This window comes from Miscanthus floridulus, chromosome 8 (genome assembly GCF_019320115.1).
Source record: "Miscanthus floridulus cultivar M001 chromosome 8, ASM1932011v1, whole genome shotgun sequence".
NCBI lineage: Eukaryota > Viridiplantae > Streptophyta > Magnoliopsida > Poales > Poaceae > Miscanthus > Miscanthus floridulus.
Genome location: NC_089587.1, coordinates 214,208,660 through 214,235,416, shown reverse-complemented (window position 1 = coordinate 214,235,416; position 26,757 = coordinate 214,208,660). Strand labels below are relative to the sequence as shown.

At 41.3% G+C, this 26,757-nt stretch overlaps 1 protein-coding gene across 1 annotated transcript; it reads right to left on the bottom strand.

Moving 5' to 3' along the window:
- Window positions 1-720: 720 nt before the first annotated feature.
- On the bottom strand, window positions 721-17,320 carry LOC136474898 (separase-like). Its single transcript, XM_066472470.1, has 27 exons — window positions 16,544-17,320; window positions 16,281-16,458; window positions 16,079-16,183; window positions 14,924-15,058; window positions 14,474-14,826; window positions 14,206-14,320; window positions 13,821-13,946; window positions 13,449-13,730; window positions 13,253-13,369; window positions 12,939-13,160; window positions 12,750-12,860; window positions 12,467-12,613; window positions 12,011-12,370; window positions 11,839-11,928; window positions 11,426-11,668; window positions 11,151-11,274; window positions 10,183-11,025; window positions 7,687-7,930; window positions 7,476-7,578; window positions 6,629-6,823; window positions 6,492-6,547; window positions 6,178-6,404; window positions 5,836-6,076; window positions 5,330-5,723; window positions 4,686-4,919; window positions 2,945-3,032; window positions 721-1,772 (listed from the first exon to the last, which is right to left on the bottom strand). Exons 1-27 carry the CDS (start codon window positions 17,263-17,265, stop codon window positions 1,216-1,218), a joined length of 6,612 nt encoding a protein of 2,203 aa, XP_066328567.1. The 5' UTR covers window positions 17,266-17,320; the 3' UTR covers window positions 721-1,215.
- Window positions 17,321-26,757: the final 9,437 nt, after the last annotated feature.

Below are 26,757 nucleotides of genomic sequence, written 5' to 3'. Positions count from 1 at the left end.
AAAGGACGAATATGTCTTGTATTTTGGGTGTTGTTGGAGATAGCCTTAAGTGAAACATATCTAATTTGACAAGGTTTATAAAAAAGTATAGCAACGCCTACAACATATTAATTTTATATAATCTTCATAGTGCATTCTTATTATCATGTTTGACTTATGAAAATTCAAAACCACCAAACGGAGGACATACTAATTAATTACTGTACTGATAACATTCGACACAGTTGTGGTCGCTCCTCTTCCGTCGTCGTTCGTGTTTTAAATGGGGCCAACCCTAGTATTTAGTTTGTGATTTAGCCTGTGCTTACATAAAAAGCATGCATGTTCATGCACCTTGCCATTTTCGGATGAACTTCTCAAAAACAATTATGTGTGCCAACTCAGCAAGTCGCATAATTTTTTCTTTTTTTGAACGATCGGAATATGTTTTCTAATTAATCGGTTTCCACGTTACACAGGCAGTAGGCCTTCACAAATCAGCTTTGGCTGTATACTATCACCAAACCTGCACCGCTACCAAACTTCCAGTAGAATTTAGTATAGTACCGCTACCAAACTGAAGTAACAACAGCAACAGCAAAGCCGCCCCGTCCGTTCGGCTTATCCCATATTCGGCTTGTTTTTTCAGCCGAAACAATGTTTTTATCTCTCAACAATTCAGCCAGAACAGTATTTTTCAGCCAGTTTCAATCAAGATTCAGCGAACCGAACGGGGCCAAACCCAAACTGTAGAAGTAACATTATACAATTAAAATTAATAGCCTCAACATACACTCTCTAACTGATGTTCCAGTGACATAACATTACAGTTTTGTACAGCATAATTTTACAGAACATTTACTTCTATATACAGTAGCTAAGACAGCTCTGGAATACCATAGGTCCACGTCCACAGCAGGTCGTCCAGCATGACCACACATCCAAGTATTGGGTACAATACCCAGTGCAGAGAGCTCCCGCTCTGTGCGGGGTCTGGGGAAGGGTGTCAATGACAAGTCTGGGGAAGGGTGTCAGTGACAAGCCTTACCCTCGCCTGTGCAATGCGAGGAGACCGCGACTCGAACCCGGGACCTTCCGATCACAGGCGGTAAGACTCTACCGCTTGCACCAGACCCGCGCTTCTATTGGGTACAATACAACAGCATAAATTAGTCAGCACATTTGAGCTGGCGCACTTTCATGCCACCTCCATCAACACCAAAGATCATCACACTATCAATAGTGGCCGAGACTGCCACACTTTAGGTCATCACATCTCTTGGCAGAATCAGACTTCCTAATGATTGTAGGCACGCCGTAACACACAGGAGATGCGCCAATCAGAAATGGAAGCCTGCAAGCCTGCCTAGCTTCACTTAAATATGAAGCTATTCGCGTCTGCCTGCAGCTGCAGCACTTGGTACTATGATTTATTTTTTGTAGCTTCTTCCCTTGTGTGCCTTGTCTTGTTCTACCTTTGTCCTTGGAAGCAATACTCAGGGACTTAAATTTCTGTGTTAGCTGGCAACATTTTGAGCAATTGTTTTCATCTAGAATGTCGTCTTGCAACCATGAATTAAGCAAAGCTTTACTAAACCGATCAATATCCTTATCTGAAACATCCCAAAGATTTGCAATGATAGCAGGGGAACCAGCAAACAAATACGATAACGGGGCCCCTTGAGGAGCATAACTCCCTTTGCAATGAAGTGTTCCACTGCTACATCCCATAAGAAGAGCAGCTGCACAGTTATCGACCTTCTCAATTTCCTTCCCAGAAACATACTGAGTTCCTGCAGCAGTTTTCGGGTTAATTAGATCGCAGACTAGTTATCAACCAGCCATTGTTGTCATTGTCCACATTTACAATAAGGGGTATATGAACAATACAGACTTAGGAATTACTTGTGCTGATTCATATTAATTAATATTAATAGCTACATAAAAGATTGGTCCTCAATGACATTAGACACTTCAGAAAGTTCTTAGCTGTAGCACAAGCAGGATAGTTCCCAGTTATGTCATTGCCAGTATGCTAGTGCAGCCAGCATGTCATATAGCCCAAAACCACAAACTAAACAGTCTACTTTTGTTATGGACTGGGCCTGGGGGCCATGGGTTCAGCAGCTCAAGGCCAAGCAACAGCTACACATCAATGCAACAAATTAGATGTGTCCGACAAGGAAACATGTGAAGATTAGATTAGATTAGATTAGTATTGATTGGTCAGATAAGATCATTTAGTTGAATCTGTTAGCTCTGTTTCTTAGGAGCCAGCTTTTAAAAGAAAGGCATATGGCAAGCTCTAGGATTAAGGAAGAAGAAACCTAAAAGCAGTCAGAGTCAGAGCCTCCAGAGGGAGGGCGACTAGCAGTTTCTTCTTGCTATCCATCTACTGCTCCCTCCGTTCCAAATTATAAGACGTTTTGGCTTTTCTAGATACATTTCTTTTACCATGTATCTAGACATAGTGCATATCTAAGTGTGTAGCAAAAGTTATGTATCTAGAAATGCCAAGACGTCTTATAATTTGGAACAGAGGGAGTACTACCTTAGTCGATCCTTATCATGTTTACTCCATGGTGACGAAAGATTTTTGATAAAAGCTGGGATCAGGGCATTTAACCTAAAAGAACTTAACCTAGGGCTATGCTGGTACTAGTAGATTAGTGATGTGCCCTGCACTATCACACAGTCAAAAAAGAAACTAGCTGTGATGCATCAAGCTACAAATAGGGAGGAAAATAAATCAATTCTAAACAACTAATAAGAACCATCAGCTACACCTAGAACCAAGGGAATGAAACTTCAAATAACTACTACCAAGGCAAATGTCGAACAAAATATATATATATATATATATATATATATATATATATATATATATATATATATATATATATATATATACATATATATATATGTATATATATATATATATATATATTATATGTATAGGACATACCACTTCCATGCCCGAAGTACAGGAAAAGGTCATGATTTGTCAAGGCCAAGACCAGCTCGTCAGCCTTTGGAGAACTCCCAGCCATTCCCTACACACCATCATTACATTGTTCATAGTTATATACTTATATTTATTGCGTTGTTAATACTCTTTCCATTCCAAACAATAAGATGTTATGGCTTTTTTAGATACATAGTTTTTACTATGTATTAGACACTAAGTGCATACTGCATAGCAAAAGCTACATATCTACAAAAGCCAAAACATCTTATAATTTGGAATGGAGGGAGCAGTTATGATAGTGTAATGTGAATTTACCCTCTAACATGCAAATGAAAAGGAAGATGTGTCCTTTTTTTAGCGAAAACAGTAGGGGAAGCCCATATTGTGGAAAAATATTTATATAAGAAAAGCAAAAGCAAAAAAAATAAAGAGGTTTCTCTTGAGAAAACAACAGAACTAAAGGATGGCCCAGCAGACCCAGCCCACTCCAGGAGAGAGGAAACTGCATTATGCATCCTTAACAAGGACAATGAAAACACAACAACAACAACAACAACAAAGCCTTTAAGTCCCAAACAAGTTGGGGTAGGCTAGAGTTGAAACCCAGCAAAAACAATCAAGGTTCAGGCACGTGAATAGCTGTTTTCCAAGCACTCCTATCTAAGGCTAAGTCTTTGGGTATATTCCATCATTTCAAATCTCCTTTTATTGCCTCTACCCAAGTCAACTTCGGTCTTCATCTGCCTCTCTTCACGTTACTATTCTGGCTTAGGATTCCACTACGCAACGGAAGAGCCCTATGTGCTCGCTTCAATGTGGCTGCGACGTTTTTGTCAGGTGCAGGGTTTTTTTTGGTTGCCTCTCATCTAGGTACAGCTGTAGTATCTGTTCGTACACACGCACGCCCACTCAACACACGCCCACTACACACCACCCGTGTACAAACAAACCTACAACTACACTCAGATCTGAAGATCGCGTCCTTCTTGAGATCACCGAAATCCATTGATTCCGTAGGCGACGGGCACGTCACGATCCCATTGTGGCATCATGCGAGAGAGGCAGACACCTGGAAATTATTTTGCTTGCACGAGCAAGCGGTGCAGAACCGGGGTTCGAACCCCGGCCGGCCAGCTCCCACCACCGGAGCTCTGCCACTGCGCTACACGCGCGTCCGTGTCAGGTGCAGGTTTTTGGTTCTGTTACAAACTATTGTAATTTCATTGCTCTCAAGTAATGAAATTCGGCTCGTCCGTAGTGGAAAAAACCCCTCAATTTTAATGCAAACGGTTTGGATAGAAAACCCGATGGATTCTCCATTGATTCTAGCGGTGCATATAGGTGCAGGCAGCTTATACAGCTATAGAAAGAATCAGGGAGATCATTTCCACTAGTCTAGGGGCTAACTATTGCAAGATAGAATCAGTATACAAATATGTATTGTCTGTACGTGGAGTGCAGAATCATTCCCCAATTAAGGCTATAGTTAGCCAGGATATATTCTTAACAAAGTTAAATATAAACCACATACATATTTCAAAAGACACGTATACTACATCAACAAAACTTCTGCACACCATACACACATTTCATAAGACACGTATACTACATTTCAAATTTTTACTTTGAACAAAACTTTTTTTTTTCAAATTCTCATCTGAGCATCCAGTGAAATAAATTTTGACAAGAGATAATTAGTTTGGAGAAAGGATTAAGTTTTGGCAAGCCATGTGTTTACCTTCCACTCGTAGTTTCTGAATAACTGATCAAATTCTTCCTGTGTGCTGCTCAGGTCACCACTAGGATTCAACAGATAAAATGTATCGGAAGGATTTATGACAGGAAAAGGAGAAACTGTGCCATCTTTGTAGTGATTATGGGTTCGAGATAATGCTAAAAAGATGCTACCCATTGATGGCATGCGATAAATTTCTTGATTCCTTAGTACAGGCAAGTTTTCCCAAGGAAGCATCTGCAGTTAATAATTGAAGCAGGTGAGGTCACTGAAGATGTAGTAACGGTGCATGCTACATACATGGTTGTTACTGACATAAAAGTGCTAAATAAACAGCACAAAGAGTGCAAGACATCTATAATACAAAGGAAGCAATAAGTTAGCAATTGCCTAGCAGCACTAGGTGCTAATTTGACTGGGACATTTACAGTGCAAATTGTAGCCATTCAAACAGACCATCTCACAGCGTCTAGTGATCTACCAGATACCACCAAAGTAAACTGAATATAACAGCATTAGTCAAGTAACAATTCCATCCAGAGTTCTAGACTTTACAATCCAGATGAAAAGTATCAAGAAGACAACTGCTTGTAAAATTATTAAATCACATAGGAAATAGGTAACAGTCAAGCTATCTTGTTGCTCACCTGAACATTGATGTCAAGAACTAAAATAACTGGATGTCTATTGGCTGGCTGAGGCAGCTCATATACTGCATCTGTTATTAAACATTTGAGTGTCTTCAAAGATTCATCATCCATTTGGCAGGAAGAGAAAGCTCTAAGCCTATCTTCCCCACAGCACCCTCCCCTTCCAAAGTAACCTTTATACAAAATGAGTTGGAGGAAACATTCTTGTACTTCATCCACTGACACAGCACCACCAAGGATAGCCCTGATGAGCACTGGATTGGCTTCAAATTCGAATTTTGTATCCAGATCAGTGATAATACTTGATAAGGCAGCCTCAATGTGTTCATCAGATAATCGATGGCCCAACAGAAGGCATTTCCAGGGTCCAAACCAAGAATCTTCAATGTCTCTGTTCAAAAGAATGAAAATGATATCATGAAAAGAAACATTATCTTGTGTTGACACCACCAAATTCCAACAAATGAACCAATTTAAACTTTGATATGCATAGGTAATCTTACTTCAGTGTGTTAGCAAGGTAATTGTTGAGCTGCTTTCTATGCTCCCACCACCTGACATGATCTGCTTTTACATCATTTGTAGTAAAGGTTGCGCCAGAGAGGGACATAAAATTCTCCGCAAGTATATTTTTAAAAATTGGGGCCACATGGTCTGTAATTCCATAGCCCCAAGGGCACCGCCAGTTATCTGACACTCTGATTGGATTGCCCAAATCTTTGAAGGAATCTTCAAACTGCATTTCTGTTAAGCAAAGATAAGTAAATAAAAATATAAAAGATCCAAGATTAGGTTTAGCTATGGATCTGTATGGTGTATGCAATCACAATATGTAATCTACACACCTGAAATAGCATCAACTGGAAGAAGCAATGTAGTAGACATGCTTGCTGGCTCAAACCTTGAAAGCAACATCCAAGCAGGAAAGAAGGGAGGATGCCGAAGAAATTTCAAAAGGGCATTAACATAATCACCTCCAAGCATACTAATACACAGAACTGGTACATCAGGAAGTTTTTGGAAAAATTCTGTCATATGGTTCTCGATATGTTTTATGTCCACTGACGAAAACCTGATAAAGAAATTCAGATTTTAGTTTTACTACACATTTTCAAATGCAAAATTATCACGAGTTCAGCTGCTACATAAAGTTTTGAACCTGAGAAATTCTGAAACATCGTCATCCGTCTCATTTCTGAAATCTTCATGGGTGCCCTGAAAACGTGAGCAGATACAAATAAAAGATACAGAATAGGAACTGTTCTAATCCGGCTCTTAACTTGCTAAGGTACAAACCTTTGGAACTTTTTCCTCGGGCAATGCTTGTAAGCTAGCAAAGTAATGACAATTGAGATAAGTTCCTACAGAAAATTGATGAAAGTATGCGGCCCAATGATTCAGAGAATGAGATCCTTTATAAGAACCCAAAGGCGACTGAATTGAGGGATCTGCAGTTGATATCAAGAATATGCACGCAAGTAACTTGGAAACCTACAATGGGCAATTCAGATTTTAAGACCAAACCCCGGAGCAGTAAAGCAAGCATATAGCTAATGATTAAAGAAAATGATAACCTGACTGTTTAACAGACAATAGAATGAGTACATGTTCACTAAGCATTATGGGTCTGTTTGGCTGCTTGCATTAGCCTGTATCTAGGTTTGTGCAATGCAGTTTGCCAGTGTATGGTCGCGCGCAGAGGTTTTGATGCAGGCTTGTGTTGTGTTTGGTTGCCCTCAAAGAGGTTCTTATGCAGGCTTGTGTTTGGATGACCGCAGAGGTCCATATGCAGGCTTGCGCAGTGCTCAAAGCAGGTCCAATGCAGCATTAGGTAGTATGCCATACTTGGTTGTATTAGGTAATGCAGGTTTGCACAAGTCAATGGGGCACACAAAAATGAAATACTCTCACTGCCCCTGCCTCTACTAGAAACATGAGACCTCTACTAGAACATGGAGGTGGCTGCATGCAACACAATGCAAATAACCAAACACAGCTTGCTTGTGCAGGACAACAAAACACCAAAACATTGCGTTCATTTATGCTGGCTTGGTTTGTGCTGCACAAGGTCTAATGCAAGCAACCGATCACACCTATAGGTAGTCCACAAAACAATTGCACAAGATAACATGACTCAACAAACCTCCTGCACAAGTGAGGGACTCTCTCTGGATAGAACAAAAGCTTTAAGCAGCCAGGGAACAACGTCAGCCATTTTTACACTAAAGAAGCTGCAGCAGATGTCCCTGCAAAAAAGTATGATGAAATGAGCGACAATTTAGCAAGAATCATGAATTGCTACAACCAGAATGTCATATATGCATGTTGCGTAATGGGCACTTGATGAAACAAACCTTGATTGTTCAGAAAGGGAGATTTTTAGCAAGAAGAAGCTCATACTGCACAGTATTTCTGCACACTCTAAATGAAGAAAGTCGCCAATGCTCCCATCCATGATTAGTTCAATTAAATAAGGCCCATAAGTCCTACAGCAACCCTCTGGAAGGGATCTGAAGAACAAAAGTGATATGCACTTCCAATAGACACTATGAACTTCATGATCCTCATAATGGCCACTGTGAGATCCCAAAGCTCTAACTGCAAGAAAGGGGGAAAACGTAGCTGAACCAACAGATAGCTCGATTACAGGAATTTGATCAAACTTTTTAAGCAGGATCACATGCAAGTATCCAGCATAATAATAATAATAATAATAATAATAATAATAATAATAATAATAATAATAATAATAATCACATGGCCCAGCACATTTTGCAGCATCACAAGGTCCTCCATTGGTATTCATAACAAGACGGAAGGTTCTTACAACACAAGTGTAGATTAACATATATTTCCATTAGCTTGTGGGAATAATATAATAGCCCGCCGCTGCCTGTGAAGCAATGATACTACATACTCCCTCCATCCCAAAATAAGCGCACATCTCGCACTTCGAGGACTCAATCAATTTTAAGTTTGACCTAGTATATACAAAAATGTACAGATGTTTTATGATACTAAATAGACTTTAAATAACATGTGGTTATTTGAGAGAATAGAGGACCAGCTGCTTATCGCATTAACTATCTGAAATTCACACGATGTTGTAATGAATTAACCAAGATTTCCCCAGCAATATTTTATAGTTCTCTAATTGTTATTTACACCAATACCCTACTATTTTGGTGTTAAAGTTAAACCAAGTCACAATAGCATGCCAACCTGAAAACCCATGCTATTACAATATTCATGTGACTTTCATTGGTAAGCAACTTTTGTGCAAATCCAACATACTCCCTCCATTCCAATGTATAGGTCATTTTGGCTTTTCTAGATACAGGACTTTTCTTATGTATCTAGACATATTGTATATCTAGGTGCATAACAAAAGCTATGTACCTAGAAAAGCCAAAAAGACTTGTAATTTGGGACAGAGGTTGGTACCATTTAGGTTGACTTGGGTAGAGGCAATAAAATGAGACTTGAAAGGATGGAATATACCCAAAGACTTAGCCTTAGATAGGAGTGCTTGGAAGACAGCTATTCACGTGCCTGAACCTTGATTGCTTCTGATGGGTTTCAACTCTAGCCTACCCCAATTTGTTTGGGACTTAAAGACTTTGTTGTTGTTGTTGTTGTTGGTACCATTTAGCAGCAGCAGCAACAACAACAACAACATAGCCTTTCAGTCCTAAGCAAGTTGGGGTAGGCTAGAGTTGAAACCCACCAAGAGCCCCAAGTCACGGTTCAGGCACTTCAATAGCTGCTTTCCAAGTACTCCTATTCAAACATAGATCTCTAAGTATATCCCAAGCTTTCAAATCTCTTTTTATTTGCCTCCCCCATGTTAATTTCGGTCTTCCTCTACCTCTCCTCATATTATTAGCTTGGTTTAGGACTCCACAATGCGTTGGTGCCTCTGGAGGTCTCATTTGGACATGGCTAAACCACCTCAACCGATGTTGGACAAGCTTTTCTTCAATTGGTGCTACCTCTAGGCGATCACGTATATCATCGTTCCGAACTTGGTCCATTCTTGTGTGACCGCAAATCCATTGCAACATACGCATTTCTGCAACACAGTTGTTGAACATGTCGAATCTTTGTAGGCCAACATTCTGCTCCATACAACATAGCCGGTCTAATCGCCGTTCTATAGAACTTGCCTTTTAGCTTTTGTGGTACCCTCTTGTCACAGAGAATGGCAAAAGCTTGTCGCCACTTGATCCACCCTGCTTTGATTCTATGGCTAACGTCCGCATCAATATCTCCATCCCTCTCTAGCATTGATCCCAGATACCGAAAGATATCCTTCTTAGGCACTACTTGACCTTCCAAACTCACATCTCCCTCCTCCAACCAAAAACAGCTGATTTTTAACATTTTTCAGACAAACTAGTTAGATCTCCAGGGTACATTGTAAATTCATACTGCAGCTATTTTATTAACTATGATTTTAGTATAAAAAAGACTAATATTAACTGGCTGAACGCTGGGTGTTCAGAGATGTGGGAAAGTAAAGTCTTGGTCGCAAACACGTTGCAAAACTTGTTAAACTCGTAATTTTGTTGCTTCCCAGTAATGAAATTCGGTTTTACTGTTGTGGAAAAAATATTAACCAGAACCTGCTAATACGTAGTGAAATGTTAGCTATCAATTTTTCATCTTACTTGAATAAATGTGCAAAATATACAAATAAATCAATGAGTCTCAAGGTACACCCATACATTAAGTATAATAACTATTCTGCAAACATTTTATCCTACATAACTAATGTCAAGCCAATGATTGCATGTCTCGTCTTCAAGCCCAGAAACAGAACACAGAAAGATAAACTAAGAAGAAAGTACCTGTTTTTAATAGAAGTGGCACAAGGTAGCGGCGGCGAACACAGTCCAATCTCAGCTGCAAAAGACTCTGAATGCACTCCGAATTCAAGGATTTAACCAAAAGGCAGCTCCAACAACCAAACATATTGCATAAGTCATCTTTGCTGTGATTAATGCCATCAGGAAAACACTCTGCTTCACCAGAAACCAAAATATCTGCAGCCAATTCATCACTCCAAGATATGTTATTTTTACTATTTAGCTCAGTTAAAACCTTTTCAGTTTTCATATGTGCATTACGCTTACTAGAGCGAGTTCTAATCTTCACAACAGTCTCTATATTCTGTTCCTTGGCTAAACGTGATGAATTTCTGGATGGCCTCTTAGCTTTAGCATCTAATGGTGGACCAGCTTCAGCATTCCCTGATCTTTTTCTTCGAACTTGTATTGCCATGCAAACACTACATGGAGATAACAATTCGTCCTTTGAAGTTGCGGGTTCTTTCCGACAAGTATAAGCTTCATGTTTGATCGGTATTCTACAGTCTTGGCTGCACACAAGACAACCAGTTTGATGTCTACCATTGGACCCATTAAAATATTCCAAGTCAGTGCTGTTCAATTTCTCTATTGCACATCGGTACATGCCTAAAGCATTAGACAAATCAGCTGTCGACTGTTTCTGGGAAAAAAATTCAAATAGACTCCAAGACAGGTCACCAACTTGCACGTCAACTGATATCTCCAAATTTAACTTGCAGATTTTACATGAAATGATTTCATCATTTTTCACAAGAAGATCTCGGGCATGATTAAACTCACTCTCCGCTTCATCCCATAGCTGTCGCTTACGGTATAGTTGACCTGAACAAATTCCAAGGATTGTGAGATAGAAGGAACAGATGATCAAGAATTATGTTTTCCTAGAAACGGTGTAAAACTATACAGAAAACTGATAAACCATGGAAATAGAATATATATATATATACCTAGAAATGATGTAAAAACAATACAGAAAACTGAAAAACCATGGAAATTTGATATTTCTTTTCCTGTCCGTAAGAGAACTTCTGCTTCAGCACCATTGCCAATCAATTCGTACATCATAGCGACCTGTAAACATAATTTAGTGAGAATCATGCATAAAGAAGTCATTATACTGCTGCCCGTAGTTGTGGTAATATACAATTCCAGCCCCCATTCAATTGGTTCCAGTAGCATACTTCTCTGTATTAAATTACCTTATGCTACAGTATCACAATACCTGTAAGGTGCTCTCAAGGTAGTATCTAAGTACACTCCATGGAGTAAGGAAAGAATCTCTCATGCTGGCTGATCTGCTGGAATCTGGCCAAAACTCAACTACTGTTGGGCCACGCACTTCAAGAGAAAAGTCCTGCCCGCAAGGTTGGCTTTCCATATTCCCAGATATGCCCGATTTGAGTTTGAACTTCTTTTTTAGGAGCTTTTTACGCAAATTGAGGGCTTCTTTTCCGTATGAAAAGGCCTGTAAAAACAAAACATTTGATGTGCTTACTTACACAAAAGCTACAGTATTGCCCAACTACAAAATCTAGAAGCAGTTCATGTCATCATGTGAACTGAAGATTGTGCACCAATGTTTTGCAGGAATTAAACATCAAAGCTAAAGTGTTGAAAGCGAGAAAGCGTAGTTACCTGGAAAAGTTGTCCGCGTGAAAAAAGTCTTTCTGACAAGTCATAGTATAAACAGCTAGCTAGAAAGATTGATTGGTCATTAGATGTAACCTGCAAAATACAATACAATAATTTGAGAGAGAATAAGAGATCATGGTTACTAATTTGATGCAATGCAACTAACAGAACTTACTTCAGAAACCAGAGATGAGGCAGCTTTGCTGACGTCATCAAAACTGAGCTGCTTTCCAAAGGGGTGCTTACATGATTGAGGAATAAATAAGTCACTAGGCAACATCCTCTGAAGAAACATAGAGAGAGAAGGATTGTCTCCTTCGAAACCTTTTATCCAAAAATTAATATGGTGGCTATGTACATCAAGATGCTCTGCGGCAATAGAAAGAAATCGCTCATCCAGTGGGAGATAACAGCATGCATGACTAAGGCGCCCATTGGTCACCAGCAAGGACAACAACTTTTCAAGGGGTAATTTTTCTTGCTTCCATATCACTATCATAACCTTGCACAACTTAAACTGAAGCTCAAAACGGCCCTGAGATGGCAGAGTAAACATGCATGATTATGTTGCTAAAGGAAAGCAATTGCATCTCATCCAACTTAATAAACTGAAGATATATCATGGCCCTACCTTCATAGACAACAGATCAACCAAAAAACAAATAAGTGGTACAATAATTTGTGATGGAGGTTGCAAGACCATGTCAGGAGAAGAATGATCGAAAGTCCCCATCTTCAACCACAATTTAAGTGCTTTCTCAGCATTATCGAATATTACCTATGAAAATAACAATAATGACACTAAACATAATTAGATAAAGCATAACCATGTTATACTAAACATAAACATGAGTGTGCTCGTATCGCTTATATGAACACTATACACTAACATGGGTAGGGTTTGAAGCGGTTACCTCCCCACCAGGATTGTCTTCCTGAGCGCAATGTGCATACAAGCAGTATGCAATGGCCAATTGATTGTTTGCAGTAGTGCTGGCATCAGATGAATCCTCTGAGATCTTTTGCTGGTTAGATGAACAAACATTAATCTATAACTCCCTTTCTTTGTAAATAAGAAAAGGCAGTATGGGATCCAAACTCACCAGTAAAGATATGGCATCATGTAAAGACTCAAGGCAGCTTTTTATGTTTTCCACTCCAGATGCACGAAGTGCACCTGCCTTTCTTACAAGAACCCTTGATCTCTCCAAAAAATGCTCTTTCGAACAGTAAATTTTATGCAACAGAACATCTATGATCCTTATCTGCATTTTAGAGCAGAATTCTGTGCTTTGGGCTTCAGTTAATCCATATGCTAGTAGCTCCTGCAGAAAATTTTTTTTCCCAGAGTAGTTAGCCCCAACAACGGAAAACTACAGATACACCAAATTTAATCAAACAAAATAAAATATGGTACCTGCTCTACTATTAAGCCTATCAGCTTAATTGGCCATGGAGACCGATTTTTCAAAAGAGAGGGATAGAGAAGTGGAGCACCATCCACCTTATTATCCCCAAAATCTTTGTGTACGACCTATAATTTAAGAAACAGAATATAAGTTACACTAACATAATAAGTGTTTAAAAAAAGCAGAATTATTTTTAGTCAGTACCTTAACCCACGCCTTGATCAGTATAAAAGAACCTTTGAAATATTCAGAATTGTCGCAGTCAGACAACAATTCAGACAAGCTCTTCGCAACAATCCCAAGTGTTGTTTCTATTTCTGTGCCGCATCTACGTAGAGTGTCAACCATCTTTGCAATCCTTGCAAATGCATCCAAAATGATATCCATCAAAATGCTGTTTCCTTTTGGCCTTGAGGATAGTCCACAGTAAGAAAGCCTAACGTGCGCCCATATTGTTTGGCAGCACAGTTCTAAAGCCTTTGGTGCCTGAAGGAGAGACAGCAATATTCACTTCAATGGTAGCTCAGAAGGGGTTGTCCCAAAAAAATAGAAGAAAAGGAAACTTAGAAGGAATACCTCTTTAACATGTCCAGTGTTATGAAGTGTCACTCCAATGTTGCTAAGTGAAGGTATCAAGAATTTGAGCTCCTCAGGCGCTAACCATTTACTTGAAATGGCACGGACGATGAAACCCAAGCTCTTCTGGACTATGCAAGCAAAAGGTGTTAATGGACAATAAGGATGGTGATACAGAGCTAGAAACAGCAAGCGACTCAACGGCCATTTTCAACAACTAGCAACTGTATATAACCAAGCAGATTTACTGATCACTATATCTTAACAAAATATTAATTCTCGGCATAAATATTAACAGCATGATATAACCAGGGATTTTGTAATTGCACTAGGCGCAATGGCAATGTAGCAGTCTAACATAAACACAGGAAACACACTAGAATACCTGGACATCTTTCTTGGTAACAAAGGAAAATTTAATCGCGGATACAAGGACTGTCAGTAAGGTTCCATGTTGTTTATGCCGTCTCTCGTTGTCTCCTTGAGACATTTGCATACAGCTGTTACAGCACAAATGACAAAACATCTTGTGAATATATCTTCCTTGTCTGTTCCATAAACAATAAGGACATAACTTCTACAGTAAGCATGCATCAATAAAGGTTCTCGCATTTCACTAATTACAGTGCCAATACTTTATCTTATGGACCTACCTAAAAGACACGAAGTTGGAATCGACGAACTGATGCAATGCTGTCAAGACATAGTTCATGTTACCAGAATAATGGGTTGGTTTTCCTTCAGAGAAGTTCTTCCAAAGTGTATCCACTTGCTGTAATAATACCTTGCTAATAAACTCCAAAGAATCCAAGTATGTGACCAAAGATGTATTATCATGTGGCCATCGTGCTAATGTGCCAAGAGCTTTCTCTAAAGCATGTAGGTACTTTTGATCCTTGGGAATATCCACAGATAAATAGGGTGGTATTTCATTTTCTGCCTGCTGGGCATTCAAGTATAACCCAGTCGCATAAAGATGAAGCATTGATGCAGTAGGAGAGGAAACCTATACATCACATGAATTTACACAAATCAAAACAAATGTGCACCAACATGGTATCTTAATGGGAATTCAGCGCTTAAAAGATAATACAGCAATGTACCTCAGAGAAATAACCACTTTGTTTATAAAGTAGTTCTGATGCGCCAACAGATAAATCCCGTTTGGCAGAAAGAATGAACCGACAAAAATACGCCACAAATACCAGAAGCTCATTTACAGATTTCGGTAAATCATCCTGAAAATGGTTTACATTACATACAACAGGTAATAATGTCTTGACGATAAAAGACCCATTAGCCGTTATTTATATCTTGATGAACTTATTAGTGTGATAGGATCAAGAGCAGAGAACATTAAGTAGGTGGTGAGCTCAATACAACTAATAAATGGGATGCATAAGCACATCAGAAATCTACACCATATTACTCAGTTATATCTGTACACAATGACCTATCTCATCAGAAATTCGGAATCATAAAATATAACAAGATAAAGAAGGAAATCAAGATTACTTAAACAACACCCCTATAGTACATGAAGGCCAAATTAAGTCTCAACACTATAAAAAATAACTGATTAAGTACTAAATTCTAACACTAAGATCATGGTACTGTAATATGGTATAGTTGGAACAAAGTAATCCAACAACTATACATAGGAGTCTAATCCAATGTATACAAGATGGTGAAAAACAGGGCTCCTTAAGATTGTTTACAAGTTGAATCTATGCAGAAGCTCAACTAATATTTCAGAGTATTCCACAACATCTGCACATCTCTCCACTCGCACATCTCCAAAACTACAGAACCGTACTTATATTCAAAATTTTGAAACTAATGACCTACACATCTAGTTTAGCACAAGCAATGTATCATTTTTGTTTTTAAGTTTGGCAATTCATTGCATGTTCTTTTGGTGTTTGCCATTAATCACTGTAACTGTTGAATTTTAAGTGTCCATACAAATACATACCCTGCACAAAATTCGTTAATGTTATGAGCAAAAAAATATCATTTGCCCCGCATGTGCAAAAGCCAATCTATATTACTCCTGATTAATGACCGATTATATCTTCATGCCTAGTATTTGCTAGTTGTATAAGGAGGAGGTTTTTGTATATTTGCATAGACCTTTACGTGTATGTATTCAGCCCTAGAGCCCCTGTAATGAATAACAGTGCTACTCATAACAATTGAAAGGTGCACAGTAGAGAAATTACAACAGACTTCCAGTAGCATGAGTAGCAGGAGATTACCTTTACACGTACAACAGAATCAATGACAGTTTCAAGCACGTGGAGCAAAAGCTGTGTGCTCCCTCCCCAACTGAAGTCTACAGAAGAGCAAATCTTGCGAGCAATCTGCAGCCAGGAAAAACAGTATCAAAATTAACCAAACAATCCAAGGCTCCAATTTGCAGAACATCGATAAGGCAATCAATTTCATAATGACACATACTGCTGGCAAATGCTCGATCATGCCCTCTTTCACACACTCTTGCACTGTGTGCCAACAGAATCCACGAACTAGATCACTACTGAAAAATGAAGACTCAGAAACCAGAAAGAAAGTGCACCGGCTCATGCCATTCACAAGCAGCGGGAGATACTTCCTCCTGGCTTCATTAGTAAGAATACTGCACACAAAAACATAAATTCCTGATAAGCCCACTCAGTATCTCTCTTATTTGATGAATCCTAAAACAAAATTGGTAATCTCACCGAAGCCATGGTTTTAGCTGCTTGAAAAGGCTGAGAAGTCGTTCGTAAGGGGCAGGTTCCTTCACCTTGCCCTTGCTGGAACAATTGGCAAGGCAGGAAGTGAGCTCGACCGCAAGTACGGTGACTTCAGGATCCGTGCCAGCCTCCCCAGCGCTGCCAGGGTCCGGAAGGAGGACCGAATCAACGCTTGCAGCACCACGTCGCGACTTGGTGCTCGTGGTGGGTGGAGAGAGCGCGGAGCGGAGGGCGTCGAGGGTAGCGGCAGCCTCCGCATTGGCGCGTGCGAGGTGGCCGCGCGACTCGAGGCAGCAGACGAAGCGGCCGCGATGGAGCAACATGGAGTAGGGCTTCCCCGCGAGGCAGGGTGATATGGCCTGCAGGCAGTCCAAGAGGAGGCCGTAGATCTCAAACAGTTCGGCGGCGGCCTCGCCGCCCTTGTCGCCCGAGCCAGGACTCGCGCGGACGAGCGGCGGGAGGAGGTGGAGCGCGCGGCTGAGAAATGGGAGGAATCGCTTCGCGAGGGGGCGGAGGGTGGCCGCGTCGGGAGGCGGCGGCTGCTTGTTCTCCTTCGTCCCCCTCTTCTGCGGTGGATTGGGGTTAGGGTTTGAGCTGGGCAGGTAGGGGGTGAAGGGCTGTAGGTAGGCGGCGAAGCGAGAGTGGAGGCCGGCGTAGGAGGACGGGGACGAGAGGACAGCGACGAGGTCGGCGGCGGCGGCCTCCATTGCCGTCTAAGGTGGATGAGCGGAGAAGCCAAATTGGGAAAATTTGCTGTCGTACTTTGGGATCTCGGGGGTGGGAATGGGCGGGAAAAGGCGACTTATTTGGGAGCTGGGAGTGGGAGTGTGGGACTTGGAGGCTGGGACTGGGAGCGGCCTCTGCGGAATGTGCGGACTTCTCTTGCTCTCGCAACATTTCTACGTAAGAGGCGTGCTAGCAAGATTGACAATTGGGCTTTTTCGCTGGGCTCTTTTGAGGATTTAGTGGGCTCTTGTATGAATTGAGATCAAGCTTATAGGTTTGTTTTTTCTAATGTGATCTAATGGTTGAAGTGTTTTAGGTAACATTTGGTTTGGAGAAAGCTTAAAAAAACACTGGGTTTGGAGAAAAAATATGTGATTGATCCATTCCGGTTTCCTGTGGCCTTGGGCTGCCGCCAGTCGAGGCCTAGCACCGAGGACCCACCGGCTCCACCTGACACGGTCACCCTCGCACGTGGAAACGAAAAAGAATGTCGTCGGCAAGGGACGAGGCCATGAGGGTGTTCCTCCGATTTTTGGGACGAGTTTGTCTTAGATTTGGAGGGGAATACTCCCTCCGATCTAGTTTATAGAACCATAGTCTAATATGACATGGTTTTATTAAATTTAAATATGGTCATCATTTATTTTATATTATATTATTTTATTTATTTATGATTATAAAATTATTATTATTATTAGATAACTTATGAATTTAATAATATCAAATTTGTACTAAAATAATTATATTATTGACTAAAGTAGTGGTCAAAGACGATAAAGTGTAACCTTTAATATATGTGTGTGTCTATAAATCTACCGAAGCAAGTATTTATCTATGGGATGACTCTATCACAGGTGTATCTAAACCAAATAGTCCTGCCCCTAACCAAACCCTACCTCATATTTATTCACTAGATAGACTCAAACCTACCTAAAATCAGACCCCTAGCTTGGATTTGGGGCTCTCCTTACATTTATGAGTCCTATATTTTCGTTATCCAACTACAGCAGCAACCCCTAAATACTAGAATTATCAATAACACATCACTAGAAGGTTGTTTAAATGAGCACTTGGAATTTGATCTGGGCGAGGGGTGTTCGAGCATCTCTAAGAGTTTTTCTAAAGCTCACTCTCTAAATCATCATTTGAAAAGTCATTTGCATAAAAATCGTTTTCTATATCTTTTCACTCTCCAGCAGTTTTTATATCTTATTTGCACTCTATAGAATAATTCTCATTTTTTATCTTTGGCTGGCAAAAAATCCAGAATAGAGATAACTATATTTGGATAACCAATTAAAGGGTCAATTGAAGGATATTTTTTTATCAAAATCTCTATTCTTACCCATTAGGAAGGAATTAGCAAGTCTCTTGGAGTTACTCTTACGAAGGTCGTGGTCTAAGTGACATGGCAATGCCAAGCTAGTTGGTCAATGGTCATTAGGTAGTAGCGTGTGTTTAGTTGTCCTCAGTGCAACAAGTTTTTGGTCCCATTTTTTCCTTAAAAACTAGATCAATCTTTTTTTCTAATAAAAAAATACACCAAAGCTTTTATCGTCCTTTCGAAAAACTATGGCAATTCCAAGAGTCGACAAGGTAAATCGACATTCAAATATGTTGTGTGTGGCAGTCTCAATCGCCCCTATATAAACTTTCAAGTTGTTCGACTGATGGTTTTTGTGGCTAATAATTAAGCCGGCTGATGTTGTTTTGTTGTGAGAGAAAAACATTGTATCATGGCTGATAAGTTGAAACGAATAAGGTGTTTAACATTCCTCGACGATCTGTTTCTTCAATAGGCTAGTTTGGCGTTGCACAATCTCGTGTGTAAGCAGTCAGATAAAAAGACTGTAGATGCCTAGGCGTTCCATGGCCTGCCAAATTGTGGCCGAGAATTTTGTTGCACACATGTAGCGAGCCGAGAGACCAAATACAAAAACAACATTGCTATAGAGCACATATGTGTTTCTCCTCCTCCTGGTACACAAATTTTTTTGTGTCTCTGCCTCATGGGGTCATCTTGTCGGCGCCGCCCACTATGGTATAGTGCCTTCACTGTTTTGAATTGGGAATCGCGTCGGTTCATTTCCCCACTGCCCATCGCTCAGTCTTCTTCGCCAGTTCACTTAGTCTTCCCCAGGCGCTCTCGAGGCGATCTGGGAGGCGATTTTTGATCCAAAGGTTGTGTTGCGACGAACTCGTTCTTCTCAGTCGTGGACTCCTACCAAAGGTGTGTATTCGATTCTGTTCTTGTGGTGGTGGTGTAGAGTTCGTTGTTGTGTGCTATGTTGAGGGAAGGGGAGAGGTGTTCTTCCGCGTCGATTGTCTCATCGTCGGGGCGATTTGAGAGGCACCTTTGTGCTCCATCCCTCATCGTTTCTGTGCGTTGCCTCCCTCTCACTGATTCCGTTCCGCTTTGGTTTGGATCTGGGGTTTTTGGGTTGTGGGTGTCAATTTGGTTGCGGCGGTGGATGTGGTGAGGATTAGGTTGCAGCCTAATCCTCTCTACATCGCGCGGTGGCGCTAGCAGTTTCCTCGCCGCTGCTTTGCTTTTGCGCCGCACGTAGGCGGTGGGTGGGGCGGAGGTTGTCGAGTAGGCAGCGGGTGCAGCCGATGTTGTTTGCGGTAGGCAATGGGTGGGGCTGAGTTGTGGGTGGGGGCGCTTTCCTTGCGCTTCGCTTTCCATTGTGCCGTGGTGCCACTTGTAGGCAGTGGGTGGGGCGAAGCTTCTTCGTCCTGCATTCCGACAAGCTATGGGTGAGGTTGTCCTCCTTTTCATGTTGGTCAGGTGCTTGTGTCTATATCTCATTTTGATGCATTGCTTGTTCTTCTGCAAGATCTCATTTTGGTTGTTATTAGGTATCGTTTATTGAGGACCACATTTGCTGTCAGTGTTACCACGGTTTGTCTTTCTGTGTTGCTCTGAAATGTCTGAAAAATTCTTCAGAACTATAACATTGCTGCTCCATGTATGCTTCAGTAATCTAGGTCAGAGTAGTTGTTTGTAGAGCTTCACTTTTTGAGATGATTCAAAAGGTAGTTGTCATTATTTGTTTCGTCGCTCTAAAGGTAGAGGAAGGGCAGCAGGCTATTTGGTCAAAATGGAATTAGGATTGGTCAGGCCACTCCTAATTGATTAGAGTGGATATTAGAGTGATGGAGTAGGTTAAGTGCAGTGTGAACACTATCTGCATTTTATGTGTTGCTTCAGAAGTACTATACATTGGAGTGATTTTGGTTGTTGTGTCTTGGTGCAATATCATTTTTTCAATCTACAGTTTGTTTGGACTGGTTTTATCCTTCTGATTGATAGTTTCATTGCTATCTGGACAGTAGGAGATCATATCTTTGAACTGTGTGTTGCATATATTGTACAATAAAGCTATGTTTAGTATGCATCTCTTCATTGCACATTTACTAGCAGTAAATTGCATAGTTTGATTTCTGCAATTTTGTTGTTTAACATGTGCAATATCTGGTGTGTGTGTGTGTATATATATATATATATATATATCCCTCTAACCTGGCTAAGTGCTTGTTTGCTCCTGTCTTGTCCAAGGCGATTTCATTGGCGATGTCTCGATTGGTCCGGAAAACTCATGCTGCCTCGTCGTGCGCTGTTCAAGGTGTGTACTTGATCCCTTTTTGATCTGTATTTGGGTTGTTTAGTTTTTTTGTACTGCCCTGAAATGCCTCAAACATTATTCAGAAACTAAAATTATGAATATGAGGACATGGCGTCTGCTTGCTCTCTCTGATCTCCTAGTAGCAATGTTCTTCACCGAGCATTCATTTCTATGTTCCAGTTGGTCTAAGTTTGTCTTTTTGTGTTTAGTAATCTGTGAACTGGTATAAATTTAATTGTGAATATGTTGTTGCTTCAGCAGTCCTTCATAATTTTTTTTGAGCTGCACAATTTTCTTCACCTGCCTCTCATTATTACAGTGAGGTTGGAGTGGAGTCATCCAATGAGCTTGCATCTTTTTTTCAAACACTATATGATTGACCTTTATTATTTTTTGTTTTATAGCAATGGATGATGTCGAGTTACCTTCTGATGATGAATTTGCAAATGGTCAAAGTGAAGAAGAGTATGACAGCAACTCTGGCGAAGATAACAACTCTGCTTCTCTTGATATGGGTAAGGTAATAAGTTTTCTTGATTTTTTGTTGTTTATGTAGTTGTGTATTATAAAATGATATATCTTGTTCCCTTTTCAGGATCCAAATTTGTCAGAGGATAATGTTGATCCTGTTGATCTTGTGAATGTTTTCGAGCAAATAAAAGGAGTATGTTCTAAAACTTTTTTGTGCATACCAACTCTATCTGTTCTTATTCTTGTGTGCATATCAAGTGTATGTGTTCTTATTCTTGTGTAGGAGTTTTTACTTTTGATCAATGTCAGTTATTGTCTGTTAAAATAATTTAAGAGATGGAACTAGGCCATGTATCAGCTGGTTCAGTCATGACTTGCCACTAGTTTTTTGAGGCTACTACTAGTATTTAATGAGTGACGCCTTCATCTTTGTCAAAATATACAAACCTTCTTGAGTCAATTAATATATAATGATTTCTGAAGAATTAATGCTAGTCCTATGCTACTCTGTTACTTTCTCTGTGTCTTATGCATCTGCTTGACGTATCATTTATCGAGTTATTAATTTACTCTAATCAGTCCATGGCACTTTTTTTATGAACTAACTAATCAGCATCAGTAGCAGCAGTAGTAAGATGCATGGACTATTATCTGTTTACTTATGCATAGCTGTTTGTATTGAATTTTTAAATCTTTTTTATATTGTTATTTTCAATTTGCTCAGTATCTTAAGAGGAAAAAGAAGTTAGAATGCTCTAGAGATCAGAGGCATACTGGAAAGGAAAATTTAGTATCAAGTACCTTTTTTGACACCATGTTTAATGATTTTTTTTTTGTAACTAGAAACTTTTTTCTACCGGTTTTCAGAATATTAGAAATGATAAAGCCAGTGCCAAAGGAAAAGAAACTATAGGTGATAGTCCATCAACTTCAGCAAGCAGTAGGTGTAACAGCAAGTATTTCAGAGATAGTTAGAGAGTTGGATGAGTCTAAAAAGAAGATTATCAGAGATCATGGGTTTAGGATCTTGCTTGAATATGATGGTTGCTATGCACCTAAAGCATTTGCGCAATGGCTCGCCAATCAAGCTAATTTTAAACTGTGGTGATATAGTTATTGGAGGGAAAATCATCCCTTTTTCTGCATAGTCAGTCCACCTGTTCTTAAGGATTCTGATTGGTGGTGAAGACATCAACCAACATTATGATGATTCTGTAAAGTCCAGATTCCTTAAAGAAATCAAAGAGACTTCTCTTCCTGTCATGAAGACCTTTGGTGACAAGTTGTTACATGGGAATTTGTCCGATGATGACGTCTTCCGGTACTTCCTGGTTGTTGCTTTGTCCAGTTTCCTCTGCCCAAATTCAAGTACTCTTCCTAGCCCCAAGTACTTAGGAGCTTTGATTGATGTGAAAAGTGTAAATGGTTGGGACTGGTCAAAATTTGTTTTTGAATGGTTGTGGTCGTCAATTTCGACCTACAGGAAAAAGAAAAGACAAATAATCGGTGGCTGTTGGTACTTCTTTGTAGTAAGTCTTGTCACATTCCTCTTTTCTTTCCTACTCGTTCCTTTGTCATGTACATGTATTTTATTTGCTGATGTATTTGTAACTTGTTTGTAGGCTTATTATCTAGATTTTGTTAACTTTGGATCTCGTTAGCCTATCCCCCAAAATTTGCCAAGAATTCTTTGTTGGAAAGGTTCGATGATCAAAGATTACTCTTCATATGATTGTGTTTCTGGTGATAAGTATGGAAAGCGTCTGGTAAGTGTTTGAGGTCTTATGAGTGTTTTTGTTGTTTTTGGTCATCTTCAGCTTACTGAGTCCCTCGCTGACTGTAATATATGTTTTTTGTAGGTGAAATTTATTGAAGAAACATGTTATGCTGAATCATTGTTACCGGATGATGCTTGTGCTTCTTTTAGGAAGTCTCTGGATACTAATTGCTATTTCCTTTCTCCACAAGTAGGTGCCTTGTTTAGTATGTTGATGAGCATTGCCTAACTTGCTTTTTTTTTCTTACTGAATCTATGTTTAGTTGCTGATTCTTTTTGTATTGGGTATTGGGTTACATGATTGATATGGGTACTATGAATTTGATAGGATAAAGATGCCATGTGTGATATTTTCTAAGAGCATCATGCAGCAAATGGTTTTAGGAGCCCTGACAAACTTGTCATCTCAATGTTCAAGGAAATGTACGAGCGCCATGGTCGTGGAGTTCGTGATGATCCAACGCCTAGGAACTCTGATGGCAAAATCCCTTCTACAGCTAATGTTAGTGTCGACAGAATATCATCGGCAGTCCCTCGAGGGGTATCCCACGAAGATAGATTGATCGTCAAACAAGTGTGTGATCAAGAACAAGAAGGTAATAGAGACACACGAGTTAGACAGGTTCATACCGTCAGTATAATGTAATACCCTACTCTTGTGGTCTGTTTGTTTGTATTAGTTATCGTATGATATTGTGTGACTACAGATGTATATATCTTATCCGCTAGGGGACCCCTACCTCTTCTTATATAGTCTGGAGGGGTAGGGTTACAAAGAAAGTATCATATTTGGTACTATATAATATCTTGCGGTGCACGCCGAACAGCGCCATGCACGCCTTGATCTTGTAGGCTGGGCCACCTCTGACGGTGCGGCATATGGCTTGTCTTGTGGATACCGGGGGCCATACCCCCATAGCTAGTCCTTGAGCCTGACAGTAGGTGACGTAGTCACATGGTGCTAGAGTCAGAAAGTAGAAGACTAGCCGAGCAGGCAGCTAGTCCCCGAGCGTAGCCTCAAGATGAGAAAAGCGCACATTCACCGCAAGGTAAAGTGTGCCCACTTAGTTCCCGAGCCTGCTGGAAGATGAAGAATGAATCTTGTAGCAGGGTTAAAGAAAAAGAAGTTTGAAAGCTTGCTGACGTCGTCTAACATGCGCGTATCAAGACCCTAGACGTGCTGCCCAAGATCAGCACCCTGATCTGAATAGCATGGAGCAGCTTGATAGTACACCGATGAGACGTAGCAAGATCCGACCACCAAGGGAGTCCCCAGCGTAGCTGGCGAGGTCCGAGCATCAAGAAGTCCCCGACGTAGCTGGCGATGTCCGAGCACCGAGGAGTCCCCGGCGTAGCTGGTGACGTCTGAGCATCGAGGAGATCTCGGCGTAGCTCACGATGTCCGAGCACCGAGGAGTCCCCGACATAGCTGGCAATGTTCGAGCGTTGAGGAGTCCCCGGCGTAGCTGGCGACGTCCGAGCACCGAGGAGTCTCCGATGCAGCTGGCGATGTCCGAGCATCGAGGAGTCTCCGACGCAGCTGGCGACGTCCGAGCACCGAGGAGATCCCCACATAGCTGGCAATGTCCGAGCACTGAGGAGTCCCCAACGTAGTTGGCGATGTCCAAGCACCAAGGAGTCCCCGGCGTAGCTGATGATGCCCGAGCACCGAGGAGTCCCCGACGTAGGCGGCGATGTTCGAGCATCGAGTTGTCCTCGGCGAAGCTGGCGAGGTCCGAGCACCGACGTAGCAGGCGACGTTCGTGCGGTGAAGTGTGCTCACTTAGTCCTCGAGCACAAAGAATCCGAGCGTCGAGGAGTAACTGACGTAGCTAGAGATGAAGCACGAGCGACGGACAGTCTGGTCAACTAGTCTGTGGCGAAGTGAGCATTGAGTAGAAGCGACCGACGAACAGTCTGATTAACTGGTCAGCGATGAAGTCCATGAACCTAGTAGTCTGACCAGTTGATCGGTGGAGAAGTTCGAGTACCAGTTGATCCGATCACCTGGATGATAATCCTACAATACAAATATGTAGAACGGGTAGTACATGATGTAAAAATATATGAACTCCGGAGAAAAATCAGCAGTGGTGATGAAATAGCGTATGCAGCTCGACGATCAGTTGGTGTGAAGATGTATTTATATTTAATATAAATCGTCCGGCCAGTTAGTGTGTAGCTGAGTCTCCAGCCCTAGCTAGTCCGTTAACTATAACGCGGAGCGCGGAGCCCATGTGCGTGTAGGAAGAACAATGCGTCGCTAAGGAGCCGCTGTCGACCACCCATAACGCAGAGGGCACACGCTCGTGCACGTGTAGGGAGAAGCCAGAGACAGGGCCATCTCTGGGGACATCCGAGCGTCAACATGACTGTTCGAGGGTTCGGAAAATTGTTTGGAGAGCAAACATGGAGAAAATAACTCAGAGAAACATTATGGCGATATACGAAGATTGGAGAATATTTAGAAAAATATTAAAACGTGACTTAGCTTTAGACAGAATGTCTAGTCGGCGGCATATGGCGCTATCTAGTCGGTGTGTACGAAATTGCTCAGCCCTCGAGCTTTCTGAACTATCGTCATGGCGGTAGTCGTGGTTGTCACGGCGTCGTTCTTCGCGACGATCATCATTACAACATGACAGGTGATCAGAGTAAGTAGTTCGGGCGTCTCGCTTGGCGGCTCGCTTGTAGCCTATCAGCCGAAGTCTGAATGGCAATCCTAAAGGTTGGCATGGCGGCGCGTACGTGTGTACGTGTAAATTTCCAATAGCTGGCTTGCTTGCCGATAAAGAGATACGTATGTGTCTGGTCTGGGCCCCCATACATGCATGTCGAGTATGATATCAGGCGCTGATGTATACACATGCAAGAAGCCAAGAGTTGTCTGGCTTGCATGTTACGATTCAAAGCTGGACTCTCGTGCATGTCGAGTCAATTAGAATAGGATTCCCGTAGTCCCGTACAGGTGCAGTTCGGCGTGTTCGTCTAAACCAAGTGGGGCCGATCGGAGGATGAGATCCACGCCATCTTGTAGTTTGTTGTCCCGTGATTGGATCCAGAGAGCTGAGATGTCGCCCGTCGCCACTGTAGATGGAGCGATCGAGCTGAGGGATATCGAGCATGTTAGGCTATTGAAGCACGCTATCCACAGGAAGCCAGATTGCCACGAGCGGCATTGATCTTGAGATCCCATCTGATTCGCCATGGATCAGCACGCACTCCCCTACCTGGCACGTCAACTGTCGACAGAATATCGTCGGCAGTCCTCCGAGGGATATCCCATGAAGGTAGATTGATCGACAGAGAAGCGTGTGATCAAGAACAAAAAGGCAACAGAGACACACGAGTTAGACATGTTTAGACTGTCAGTATGACGTAATCCCCTACTCCTATAGTCTGTTGGTTTGTATTAGCTATCATATGATATTGCGTGACTACAGATGTCTGTATCTTATCCGCTAGGGGACCCCTTCCTCTCCTTATATAGTCTGGAGGGGTAGGGTTACAAGGAAATTATCATATTTGGTACTATACAATATCTTGCGGTGCACGTCGAGCAGCGCCGTGCACGCCTTGATCTTGTGGGCTGGGCCACC

Coding starts and splice junctions, on each gene's coding strand:
- LOC136474898 (XM_066472470.1), bottom strand. CDS start 17,265: ATGGAGGCCGCCGCCGCCGACCTCGTCGCTGTCCTCTCGTCCCCGTCC. Junction 16,184..16,280: donor TGATCGAGCATTTGCCAGCA/GTATGTGTCATT, acceptor TCCTGGCTGCAG/ATTGCTCGCAAGATTTGCTC. Junction 5,724..5,835: donor TACCTTGCTAACACACTGAA/GTAAGATTACCT, acceptor TCTTTTGAACAG/AGACATTGAAGATTCTTGGT.